Source organism: Pezoporus flaviventris, unplaced genomic scaffold (genome assembly GCF_033815535.1).
Source record: "Pezoporus flaviventris isolate CSIRO_AGI_PZ_B2104156 unplaced genomic scaffold, CSIRO_AGI_Pfla_v1 ptg000001l, whole genome shotgun sequence".
Taxonomy (NCBI): Eukaryota; Metazoa; Chordata; class Aves; order Psittaciformes; family Psittacidae; genus Pezoporus; species Pezoporus flaviventris.
In genome coordinates this window covers 55,397,585-55,411,086 of record NW_026892549.1, presented here as the reverse complement: position 1 = coordinate 55,411,086, position 13,502 = coordinate 55,397,585, and the positions used below count along the sequence as shown (strand labels likewise).

General features: G+C 42.1%; 1 protein-coding gene across 13 annotated transcripts in view; it reads right to left on the bottom strand.

Moving 5' to 3' along the window:
• Positions 1–13,502, bottom strand: part of IKZF2 (IKAROS family zinc finger 2) — a 116,757-nt gene that overhangs the window by 31,986 nt on the left and 71,269 nt on the right. For 11 of the 13 annotated variants that reach the window (XM_061458528.1, XM_061458548.1, XM_061458524.1 and 8 more), the window contains one exon: positions 12,703–12,870. In XM_061458528.1, the coding sequence (XP_061314512.1) occupies positions 12,703–12,870 (168 nt within the window). Of the gene's footprint in view, positions 1–1,645; positions 1,941–9,401; positions 9,672–12,702; positions 12,871–13,502 lie in introns of those variants that run through there. The other 2 variants (XM_061458594.1, XM_061458604.1) reach the window with 2 other exon arrangements.

Here is a 13,502-nt window from a genome sequence, read left to right as displayed (position 1 = left end):
CTGGTCCATCATTAGCCCTTAGGAAAAATTGATTGCTTGTAGAGACCAATGATATGAACACATAATGGAGACATTTTTCAAAATATAGCTAACGTGGACATTTTAGTGTGACACAAATAAGTCAAACAAAGCACTTTTCCTGGTGGATGATCTATTCTTTGAAGCCGAGCACCTTCATTCCAACAAAACATGGCAAAAATCAATCTGTTGACGCTGCTTGATGGAAATATATCTACAGATATCGAGACACGCTTGCTCCTACAGTGTTAACCAACACCTGCAGTTTCATCCTAAGTCAGATACAACACTATGCTGTTCTTCAGCTTTCAGCTCCCAGAGTCAGTTGACCAAAGAAAAAAGTTCACCTGCATGTTTTCTCCCTTCCTCCCCACTCATAAAATAAATACCGTAAGTAAACAAAAAGGATAATTTATCACGTTTCACTCTCATTTCTAAGTATCCATGAACTGAGGGGATCCAGAGTCACCATTTTTCAATTCCTGGGGTCAGAAATACATTGGTAATGCAAACTCTGAGGAGTGGAATTTCTCCAGAAACTCCATCAATGGAGTTTCTTCAGATTAGTACAACTAAAATTGATACCAAAAGCTCAGCCATTTTGTTCAAAATCACACTTCTGTGAACCACCTATTTTCCTATTGGAAATTTTCCACTTTCCAGTTATTTTAAAATTCATTATTTTAAAAATTTGTAAATATGCTCCCTCTTACAGAATCATAGAATGGTTTGACGGGACCCTACAGCTCATCCAGCTCCAGCCCCCTGCCACAGGCAGGGACACCTTTCACTAGAGTAGGGTGCTCCAAGCCCCTGTGTCCAACCTGGCCTTGAACACTGCCACGGATGGGGCAGCCACAGCTTCTCTGGGCACCCTGTGCCAGCGCCTCAGCACCCTCATAGGGAAGAGCTTCTGCCTAAGAGCTCATCTCAATCTCCCCTCTGTCAGGTTAAAGCCATTCCCCTTGTCTTGTCCCTACAGGCCCTTGTCCACCCCTCTCCAGGTTTCCTGGAGCCCCTTTAGGTACTGGAGCTGCTCTAAGGTCTCCCTGGAGCCTTCTCTTCTCTAGGCTGAACAAGCCCAGCTCTCAGAGCCTTAAATGATTTCCTTGTTCATCCTGGTATTTTATAGCAAGAAAACTATTATTATATATGAATCACAGAATAAAGTGCCTTCTACAAAAGACATCACTCTATTAGGAACACATTCTAAGTGGCACGTTCACTATGCATTTAGTTTTCCTTTACAGTATGCACTCTATACCCAGTACACTGCCTGTATCAGCTTTTGTTTTCATAACCTATTCCTGACTCCTAACAAGAACTGGGAGTGCTGCTCCAGGATTTGGCAAGAAGGAACAGGTTGTGGATGAGCAGGTTTTTCTGACTCACCTACACGGATCAACAAGGAAAAATAAAAGGGAGAGGGTGGAGATTGCAAAGGGAAAAGGGGAGGGGGGGCTGGGAATGAGGGGAGGGAGAGAAGGGAGTGACGTGTTCCTTTGGATGGTGGTGTGTAATGCAGCTGGCAGACTGCCTGCTCTCGATGCCACAGAGTTCCAGACATGCCAGTTCAGCTGACTCAGCTCTTTGAAAGGAGGAAAGGGAAGGGAGAAATTTCTCAAACCTTTCTGATATCTGAGGGATGGGGATTGCTGGGCTCTCCTTGAAGATATCTGAACCCCTCTTTCACATCAGAGACTCGAGTGGTGTCCTCGGAGAGGTATTAGAGGAAGATGTTCACACAAAAACCTTGCTTGGAACTGCTTATGCTTCTATCAAATCATGCCTCTGTGGTTGCTGGAACATCCAGCAGCACAGCTTCATCCCACAAACCAGAAATGTCAGGCCTTTCCTAGCCAAGGCTAGCTGCTCTCAGACAAGACACTGTCTCCAAGGAGACGAGCAAAATGCAGGCACATGAAGGGTATCCAAGTGAGAGAGTGCCTATGGCCCATGCTGCTTTTCTATATAAAAATTTCATCATCAGAATCTCAGCAGCGTAACCTTTGCATGTGATTTATTTTCTAGGAAGAGCTTGAAGCTCTTAAACAGTCTGAGCTCAGCCTACCTGTCAGACCAGCTCTATCCCATGGCACAGGACCATGGCATAGGCATGTCAGCATGACCCGGTCCTGTCTGGCCGTGTGCTGTCCTAGACTTCTATTCCAAACTGAAAAGAGGCAGGAGGAAGAAATTACCTATATCCCAGCAAAAGGAACTGAAACACAGGCCAAGGACTAAGCTTTCAAAGCCCCCAGTTCTCACTGAAACTAAACAGGGCTCACTGCTTTTGAAAATAAGGGCCCCGTTTAACTAACATTTAACTAGCCCCAGAATCAGTGCAAGGATGAGCTTAGCTGTCCAGTCAGGGTCCTCACCGCAGGCCCTTGACCATCTTGGAGCATGATGAGAGCATTCACGCCTGTCTCACTGGAAGGGAGGGAGAGCACACATCTTTGGGGAGCACATTCCCCATCCTTGATTGGGAGCGGGTAGCTCTCTGGGCAGCTGCAGCATCCTGGGGAACTGCTGCCTTACAGAGAAAATCCTTCTCAATTACCCTGTCCTACCGACCACTTGTAGCACATCCCACAGAGGCAGAGTGACTATTGCAGATTTAATACAAAAAGCCTGAACAAACCTGCAGTAGAGGCTTTTCCAAAAGGGAGTGCTTTGCAGTGTACTGGCAACCCTGTGGCTGGGGAGAGTCCCAGCCAGGTGCTCTTTGACAAAGTTTCAATAGGCAGGGCCTCAACAGCATTTCTCTAGCTTCAGGAATGAAGATAAAGATCTTGACTCGCTCTTGCAAGGCAGGGAGGGAACTTGGGGCACCCTGTCTGAAATCAGCACGGCACAGTTATGCAAAACATGTGTGCAACTGGCATCTCTTGTGTAATCCTGGCTGTAATCAACCTCTCTAACCACTCCAGAAAGGAAGGAGGGGTAGAGGGTGGAGAAAGTTCACACTTAGATCAAATAAAAAATGGGAAAATATCCAGAGAGTTTTAGTCAGGTAAAAACACAGTTCCCTCTCATGGGAAACCTCCAGGACAAGTTTCCTTGAACTTCACACAGGGTTATAAATAGGAGAGTCACACAGAGTTCAGTACAGGTTCACTGTAAAAAATCTAGACATTCTCATATTCCTTGAACGATATCCATCAATATCTTAGCTGTCAGATAATTCATAATTACAGGTTGCTGAGAGCCCGGGAGAATACAGCAGTAGCAGCTTTCTGCAGCTCTGCTATGCTGTGGTGTTAGCTGGGTTATTTTTTTCCCCTTTACTTTCTCTTGATTTCCTTTCCCGATGGCAAAAATAACCCCTCTTACACTTTAAATCACTCATATATTATCAAAAACGCCAGCGACGTTTCTCCATTTCACACTGCCCCATAAACCAGCTCTGAGGTATCAAGGAAAGGTGGCCTCAAACCACCATTTCATTCCAAGCTCAAACTTCCTCAAGCTGAAAGGTTTCACAAAGTCCTTCAAGAACTGACAAAGGCCAGCTCCAAATGCTGGATCTCCTTTCCTCGGAGGCAACATGCAAAAGCTTTTGCCCTTGAAAACAATTTTCTTGGGGGAAAAAAGCCAAACTTTTTTCCTCCTTAGAGCTGCTATGGTATTTTGCTGTTCAGAGTATGTGCAAGAAGAGGTCTTGGTTTTGCCAAGAGATGGCTTCATCAAGTCAATACCATGTTTGCATCTTAAGTACATGAGAAAGTTCTCAGTCACTTCTTGGCTCTCTGTTCTGCAAAACTCACTGCAGCTACCTCAGAAGGCCACCTCTGCAGTAGGAGGACTCCTGATGCACTGCATCACATACTCCAGGCTTAATCTAATGCAATGTGACACCCAGATCCCAAGGAGTGTGGAGTCTGGCTATGCAATGCCTGTGTTTGCAGCTACACCTTAAACTGGGTTTGTATGTACATATATCAACTGGAGTGTAAAAACACTGGATTTCTGAAACAATCCCTGATGACAAAGAAAACAAGGCCACAAGAAGCCTTTACAGCTTGAACTTAAAGGAGAAAAGAACTACACATCCTTAAATACCTAAGCTACTAGATCCTCACCTGCCAGCCTGCCCATTGTAGTTCTGGTGCAGAAAGACAAGTGATTTACATGAAGCTACCTTGGTGCTTAGGTACCCGAATTTGCCAATTGGGTCTCATAGGGTTTGTTTTCCTATTTCATTTTCCCATCACCGAAATACTGATAACGACAAGGCAACAACACATACCCACTTCACAGGATTTGGGCTGATGAAATAGATAGGGCTCATGAAAGAAACAAGACACAAAAATTACAGGCTAGGTAGTAAGTTCTTTAGCATTATTAATAATCACCTTACTATTGTGTTGAAGATAATCACACCAGGATCAGGGTATAATACCTTAGTGGTTACGGGAACAATACAAAGTTATTATTCCTTCCACTTTGTAATTATCTCATTTTACTACTGCACAAAGGCTACGTAAAACTAAGGAGATAACATGTAATGCTATTCAGCAGGGGCACACACAGCACCGGAATACTCTGCTACGTACTTACATGACCTTCATTGCAGCAGCATGTGTGCGCTTTGCAATCATTTGCGCATGCTGCCCTCTCACCATCGTGACAAGGTTGAGAAGTGCACTTTATTTCCATTTCACTGACAGGCAACTGAGGCAGAGATGAGGTTAAGGGGTCTGCACCTGTACTTGCCCATGTTTCCAGAGTGCAAAATGACTTCAAAATTTAGGTCCCTTATAATAGTAGGAGTAGCAAAAAAAAAAAAAAAAAAAAATCAAAATTAGTAAAAATAAAACAAAAAAAAGAGGGGAGGACTGAAAGATAAAGACAGGCTAGAGTAGAACCAATGCCAAACATAATGACTACTGCCTATCACAGTGCAAACTGAGCCCAGGGATTACTCAGAGTCACAGAAAATAGTGTTACAAAGAGCAATAATCTGCAGCAAAAGAAAGGACAGTTTTGGTTAAATATCCAAATGAGAGTTACAGCTATAAAAAGCAGATGGGGAGTGGAACTGTCTACCTAGGGAGGTGACAGAAACAGTCTCTCTGGATGTTTAAAGGAACAGGTTAAGCATCCTATTTAGAAGGGCTGCTGCTCTATATGCAGAAGTCACATCACGCTCATCCGCTTTGTGTCAGTGAAATCCCACATATAGCACTGTGGCAGAATAAAAGCCCAGAGGAAAAAGAAAGCCACTGTCTTCTTTGCTCCTCCAAAGCAGGATGGCTGGCGTAAGAATGGGCATCATGCAGCAGTGGAGAAGTGTCCCTTTCCTCTCCAATGAGCAGCCCAGTAGTGCAACACCATGTACTTCATTCTGGTTGTACACAGCCTGAGGCAACATGGGGACAGAATCTGTCTGACGATGCCAGGATGTGAATTTCTAATGTAAAGGAGAGACAGAAAAAAACCCACAAAAACTGGATGTCAACAGTCCCACCCCAAACACACACTCCCATCTTGGCACAGGCATTCCCGTAGGAAGAAAGGAACTCAACAAAGTTAATGAGGGATGATCCCATGCAAGTCTTGCACCACGATGATGCTGTCTAAACAATGACCTAGTTACCCCCAAGTACTTTGAAGCTATCTGACCTTCTAGATGAGGTGACAGCACATTCAAGAGGTCTGAAGTAAGAGGCAAAAGACACCCTGTCCCCTCCTTGTGAGCACCTTGTTGCACTGTAGAACTGTAATCTGTCCTGGGGAAAACTTTCCCTCATGGTGAAGCTGCAGGACTGGGGCAATAGTACTCTTCCCCATTTTGGGGTGCAGGATCTGCTACCTTAACACAAAACTTCTCTTTGCCAAGGGTCCAGAGACCCAACCTAATACCAAACATCTAATTCTGCCACTCTGTCTCATTAAGGAGAGCAAACTTAGATGATCAGGGAGAGGAGAAGAAGATGCAACCTCCCTTCAGACATGCTTTCCCTCTTCTCCCTGCTGAAGAATGGAGCACTAGAGGCATAGTAAAGCCATGGCTCCACTGAGAGATACAGCAAGAGGCACAAGACTCGTCTCACAGATACCATGATAAATCTTAGCACTTACTAATCTTGCTGTGAACTGATATTTAGAACAAGGATACTCCCATAGTATTGGTGTCTCTCATCACTAAGAGAGTGGGTGAGTCTGTCTCTACTCAGCCAGTTTACAGACAACCCCAACCACTGAAGAAGCTGGCCACCTCCTGCTTATACTGGGGCACCACGAGAAGCATGAAAGGACACAGTGTCTGCTCCCCTGTCAGCTCAATCACACACCCTGGGGGATGGGGAAGGAAAAAAAGCTGATATCCAGTCTTAAGCAAGAGTGAGATATTCATGAGGCTGGTACACAGCACATCTACCTTTGCTTGCCAGGACCACTTCTCCCATTTCTCTGTCTTATCTATCGGAAACAGATCTCCTGGGTTGAACAAAGATTGATCCATTACTACCACAGATAAGAGGGAATCTTTATGGAATTTCAAGACTTTTAGAAGTCCAATAAGCAAAAAGTAAACACTAGTTGCTTTGGGTGGAACTGTATCTTTTCACAAGTTTCTCCTAAAAACAAAGCCCAAATGTTATTTTTTTTCTGGAAAGATCATGACCCTACAGCACCTTTAAATCAAAGATGTTTTCTCAGTGATAACTGTGCTCTGTAGAAAAGGCTTATCATGACCAAGCTTGTATAATGAGATAATTCTGAGCACATAAAAGATGATCTTTTCATATAGCTGATACTAATATTTGTAACTGTAGTGCTCTGGAGGTGAAGAGGACCCCGTCACTTCGAGGATCAGGTTCAGATAGGGATTTAGCAAAGCATGGGATGCAAGCTGAGTCTACAGGGGGGATTAAACTTTAAATAAGGATGCCTAGGGATGAAAGACGCTACCCTTGTAGACGTTCTGATCCTACCTTCAAAAAATGCACATACAAACAATATGGAAAGCAGAATCCCAGAGATTTTACACTCTCTACAACACAGAGAGAAGGTCTCTAGGTACTGGAAGCATTAATGAGCTGCTGTACTGTGTACCTGCTAATTTGGAATCTGGGTTTGGAACCTGGATTCTGGTAAGAACACCGCAAAATGATTTTGTGACAAGGTTAATTTCACCAAGTTTAACTGAAACTGCATAAGAAAACCTGAGAGGAAAAGTAGCCCTGCCTGATTAAATACAACCCTAAGTATCAGATCAAGAGAATAAATACCCAACGGCTCATCACAACCGAGGGAAGATGCTGTTTGCTAGCCTATTTGCAGAAATGGGATTTGTATGCAAAATATCCCCTCACTTCTTCACATACCTTTCATTTTTCACAGATAGTATCCTACTTATTCACATTTACTATTTTTTTTCTCCATTCACAATGTATTTGAGGCGGTCCAGCTCAGAGTGCAAGGAGAATTTCAGGTCCCACGATTCTTCTAATTATATTGTTCCCGTCCTCAAAAACATGGTTACAGAACAGATACTGGGCCTTTTAAGAGTGGAGATGTTAATAGTGGTAAAAGTCTCTTGAAGATATAAAAAGCAGTTTAAAACACTGACTCCTCATTATCCTTAATAACCATCCTTGCCACTATTTCAATAATTCTCACTGGCTTTTGATAGGCAGGACTTCAAGCACAGCGCTGTGTTTTTCAGCACTGTGCTTGTTCATCCCATTTTTCAGCTGGACTGAGACACTCACAGGTGGGATGACTCTCCCAAACAGGTTCTGAGTCAGGCATGTCATCAGAAGTAGGAACCAGGTTCCTTCTGCCTCTGAGCACAGCCACACACACAGATCTCACTTGTGCCAACAACAGCCATGCAATTGCAGGCATGTAGGACATCTCCAATGGCTTACGATCAAACAGCAGGAGCTGAGCAAAAAGTCCTCATGGAGAAAAAGAGATGAGAAAGATAGACTTGCAAACCAAGAAACAGAAAAATTACATTTACCGTTTAAATTATATGCCTTTTATCTCACACACTGTACATAGTTTGCTAAGATAGTGCTTTCGGGAGTTTTTGCCTAAGCCTCTCTTTTCAAAACAAATGCTTCACTGCTTTTCTTTTGCAAATAAAACAACACCATTATTTCAGTGCAACTGAAGAGCTGGGGGGTAAATAACAAGCAATGTGCAGCAGCAATGCAGTAAGAAGAGGGGGAAGAAAAAGCAAATATTTGTTGGAAGTAGAAAAGGGGAAAAAAACATTGCCTAAACAGGAAAGAAATAGCTTGGAAGCACATTTTTTTTAAAAGGTATTGTGAGGAAAAGCTTCTGTGACAGGAAAAAACAATGATCTGACTACCTGTTTTTTAGGAAGAAATAAACAGTAAAACTGCTTTCATATATGAGTCACACTTATATACTCTCAGAGTAAGGGAGCATGATTGAAGTTGCCAAGATAAAGGAAAAATAAGGAAATTCCAGAAGTAAGATTGCCTGAGAAGGCTTCATGTGGCCAGTTTGTGTGTATGCGCAATGAGGCAGTCTGTTAAAAAAAAACAAAAACAAAACAAAACAAACCCCTGCAAAATAATTTGCCCACAGCACCAACCTTGCTTAGTGCAAAATAGTGCAAAACCTATTCTGTATGTTGTTTTCCCCTTACCAAGTGATTCCACCCTTAATTTATGGCTTACTGCCCAAGCCCTGCTCTGAAAACTGATGTTCTAATGTTTTCTATGGGCTCTTCCAGATTGCTCATCATTACAGCCTTGACTTTTTTAAGAATTATCAAATCATTTGTGTTTACAATAGCATTACGGGGGGAGGGCTGAACTGGCTCCATTTTAGACACAAGAGAAATCCATGCTAAAACATAACTGCTAATTTTATGTGCCTGTTTGAGGATGCCTAACTTTTCAAGGTAAAATAGCATTAGGCTTTATAGCATGTCTTTCCAACTACAGAAGTCACCATCTAGGTGCTTTAACTATCAGATTTGTCAGATTAACTGTCTTCCTTAAAACTTCTGGGGTTTGCTCATTAACTGCCTACATTAGAATGTTTCATCGGTTTTGTACCCACTTTTGCTTCACTGTGCAATTACAGAGATGACGGAGAAGATGGGCATGTCTCAGGGTGAGATAACAGGTACTCTGTGACTGCTGCCAGGAGACTGGCTTTGCCTGGATGTTTTCTTCCTTGAAAATAGCAAAAGGTAGGCAAGGTGAAGCCAATTCATGCTGCTTTGTCAAGCACATCCTGCAGCAGCGGCTACGAACATTTGCCCCAGCCCTCCACAGCCTGTCCTTAAAACTCACATCCTGGAAGCACACTCAAGCACCTCTCCTGTATCACATGTGCTATGGAACTATGGAGTTAATTCTGAAGACAACATCTGAAAGTCCTGTAAGTACCTTGATGCTCATGCCCACTCTTAGTGTAATTCTGTACATTCTCTCCACAGGCATTATTCTACTAATGTCCTGAAGGCATCATTATATTTCTGAAATCAAAAAAGTTGCATGTGGGAGGAAAATATAAACACAAAGTTCATCAGAACTCCATATGTCAGTAAATGATAAATAATTGCAGGATTAAATCACTGCAAGATAAGACCTTAATTATTTAGGGTTAAACAGCAGCAGCATTACAGATGCAGAGGAATATTTTGTTAACCACTCATCCTGGGAACACTTATATAGTAAGCTATTATTCTGCAGAAGAAGGGTAAGCAAAATGTGGATTGTGATGCTTAGAAACACTTTCAAATAATTAGGAAATAATATTAAAAAGCATGAACAAGAAAATGCACCCCAGGCAAAAGAAAAAACAAAACTAAACAAAACCCAAACCCAACTGTAATAATTTTGGTGGTTTTTTTTTTTTATGTTGATAGTAGCTTCAGCTATTTCAGATAATTCTGAGATGCTTCTGCTGATTTCTGCTTGCAATTACATTTCCTTATTTTTTTACCTTTCTTGTCTTACTGTATGAAAACCCTGCACTAAGCACAGGAAAAAATGACTAACTGGCAATAGTGAGAGCGTGTAACTGACTAAATGGCGACACAGAGTGCTTTCCAACTCACAGACCAAACTAGCTGGGAGTTAAAAAAAAAGATAGAAAAAATTCTTCAATTCCTTTCTTGCATACTCTGCCTTCCATAAAAAAAAAAAAAAAAAAACAAACACAAAAAAATAGTAGTTTAAAGCCCTCTTGGGAAGGAAAAAGATTGTTGTTTTGTGTTTTTTTGTTTTTCTTAATTCATAGCACTTTCTTATTTAAGAATGAAAAGGACATGCAACATGAAAAAGGAAACTGGTCTTGCATTTATGAAATCACTTACCAGATTCTCAGCTGGAGCAAAATAGCAGTACTTTCTTTGCTTAGAGGATAAGGTTCCAATCTGTATCAGCTGATCTAAAGAGCTTTCCTTTTGTAAACATAAAAACATATACAGACTCACCTCAATTTAGATATTAAGTGTACTAGATTGAAATGTGACTGAAATCTCACGTTTCAAAATAGTTTTCAATCCCTTCTTTCTATGTTTTATCTGATACTGTCTTTTCTGGTCAGAAATAAGAGATGTAAACAATCACAGCACCATAAAATCATTTAGGTTGGAAAAGACCTTCGATGAAGTTTACTAGAATTGATGTATCTTCATGGACTTTTGAGTTGTACTTCATTAAAGCAGCAGATGCTTATACAGTACACAGATATGAAACCATTTAAAAACTCTAGGAAACATCTTCCCATTTTCTCCATGAACCATGCTCACGCACATTGCACAGATCAACAAAGCTGGCCTGTAAGACATAGGCAGAATGACACCCTAACTCCCATGCTCATGTTCACAGGTGGGTGCCAGGTTTTAGGGCAATATCCCAGGTTTTTAACTCTTCATCTGTGAGTGCTGCTCTGAAGAACTGTCTGAGTATTGTGGGAACACTTGCCTATTTCTGCTGGCCCTCTGCTTCAAACTGGTGTAGTTGACTGTTGAGAGGGGTGACACTTTCTTCACTGAAAACAAAATATAGAATTACCCACTGAGCACAGCTGAACACAAGTAAGTCAGTTAGGGAAGGAGATCCAGAGGAACTCATGTGCCTAGGCAGCTTAGGTGCCTGCTGAAAATCCCACACCTTTGCATTTCGTCTTCATACAAAAAGCAGAAACATCAGATATGCACTTTTCAAGCGGGAAAATCCAACAATCTCTATCAATGGCTGTATCTGGATAACAAGATCTATATTCATATTACGAAAACAATCTTCAAAATCAATGTGTTTTGTAACGTGGGCTATTTTACGTCACAACCCCTTTTGTTATTTTAAGTGTGGCTATTTTGATCATGTATTCTTTTTTACTACATTTCAAGATGAAACTATGGTTATGGTCAGATATGTGAGAATTTCATCTCACAATTCCACAAATATTGTCCCTGCTGACTTGCAGATGCAATCCTCTCAGCTGACAACTCTCACACCATTCTCTCAGCCTAGTCCCACACTTGCAGTCACTTGGAAGCTCATGCTTTCTGTCAGCAGTGCGTTTGCATCAATACAGCCTTCTGTGTACTCCAAAGTCTACCTGGAGAAGCTTACTAGCTTCTACCTTTCTGATTCCTGGAAATGTCAAGGCAACTCTGTATCCTAAAACAAACCTAATGCTCATGAACCAGAAACCTCTACTGAAGTGAGGCTGACCCTGCAAAAGAAACACATATAAAGAATCAGGAAGTTCCATAATTGCATTTTCACAGCAGAGTTTTTGTCTGTGGCTGCACTTCAACCACTGTGTTTTAGTAGTCACACGTTTGCTAATACCTCCAAAATGTTAATCTGTAATGCTATCACTTATTAGCAGTCCAATTATCTCTGCTCATTCAACAATGAAAAACACAGACTCCTATAAATGGCCTGGACACAGAAGTTGAACATCTTAGAAGATGAAAAATGCAGCAAATTAAGATCTTACTCAAGAGTCCTACACAACTGAATAAGTGGGTAGAATGAGGCCGTTTGGTGAGGCATACAAAGACCAGAAACACATCTGATCTTGATCCGGGCTATCAGCATGACTATAAAAATGCAGTTATAGGACAGATATTTTTTCAGAACGTATCAAGAAACTCTTACCAGGTAGACTTGATATATATCAAGTAGCCAGGCAAGACAAACCTAATCTCCCTCCACCACCTTCTGCTTCGGGGTGAGTGCTATGGCTGCCATGAAGTAGGACTTTACAGCAAGATGCAACAATCAAAAATGCAATCAGGAGATTTCTGAAAGATAAGCAAGTAAGAACTCACCAGCATATGGCATTTATTAGATGAAGAAATGGGTATGAACTGAAGAGCAGGCTACCAAGAGCACTTATTTTTTACAGTCTTTGGAATTTCACAGCCACTTTGGAGCTGAGAGTGTCAAAACGATCTGCCAGGGAAGACTGGATACACCCAAGAAGATATTCAAAGGGAAGAACGATAGCATCAGCAGAGGAGCTCAGTTACACAAAAGGAGAGGTGTGGCTTAACCACAACTTTTGTGATTTACATCAAGGCTTTCCCAAAGTTCAGAGCTGTGCTATCTGAAGAGGATGGTACAGACCCAGAGCCACCAGGACCACAGTTGTTTTCACAACCTGCTTCACTTGAAGGTCAATGACAAAGGGCAAAACAAGAGCGAAGAGAAGACAAGGCAGGCTCACCAGAGTGCGTCCTAAGGTGTCCTGTGAGGGCGTCCCTCCGTCGGCAGGCATAGCTGCAGAAGGGACATTTGAATGGTTTCTCCCCAGAGTGCAACTTGATGTGCCTCAGCAGGTTCCCCTTCTGGGTAAAAGAAGCTCCACATTGGTTACAGTGGAAGGGGCGTTCACCTGGAAGGGAAATGGAAGGGAGAGAGCTGTCAAGAAACATTGGAAGAGGCATGAAGCCCTTTATCCTGCTCTCTGTAACAGTGCCATCTTACCTAGGTATGGTCCCCACCACCACACGTGGCACTTGCTAAAGTCAGAGGCTGTTTCTTTTGCACAACGGGCAAAGACTCCAATAACAATTTAAGACTCTTTCCTCGAGGTGATTAATGCAGCCTGATTTTCTTAAAGTTCTCCACCTCAGAGGTTTGATCCTTCGTAAAAGAGGAGCTCTGATCAAAATTCAGATCCATGACTGTGGGTTTTTAGCATTTCTCTATGGTTTTGCACCTATTTTTAGTATAGGTCCAATCCATATGAGTATTCGGAACTGAGCAGACCAACTGGACTTGGGCAGATGCTAAGGTCTTTGATTCAAACCAGACCTTTTGCTTACATTATACTTTGAAAACCCTTTTTAAAGGCTGCTTTGCATTGCTGGAGTGGTACAGAGGGAATAGAAGCAAGTAAGGACCCGGGCTACAAGCTTTGGGCAGTAGCAAACACTGAGAAAAATGTTACACTGTTAAATTGTGAAATAAGCAAATTTGCGCTCTAAGTAAAGCTAACTGAAAAGACTTGTTTGATGAAAAACA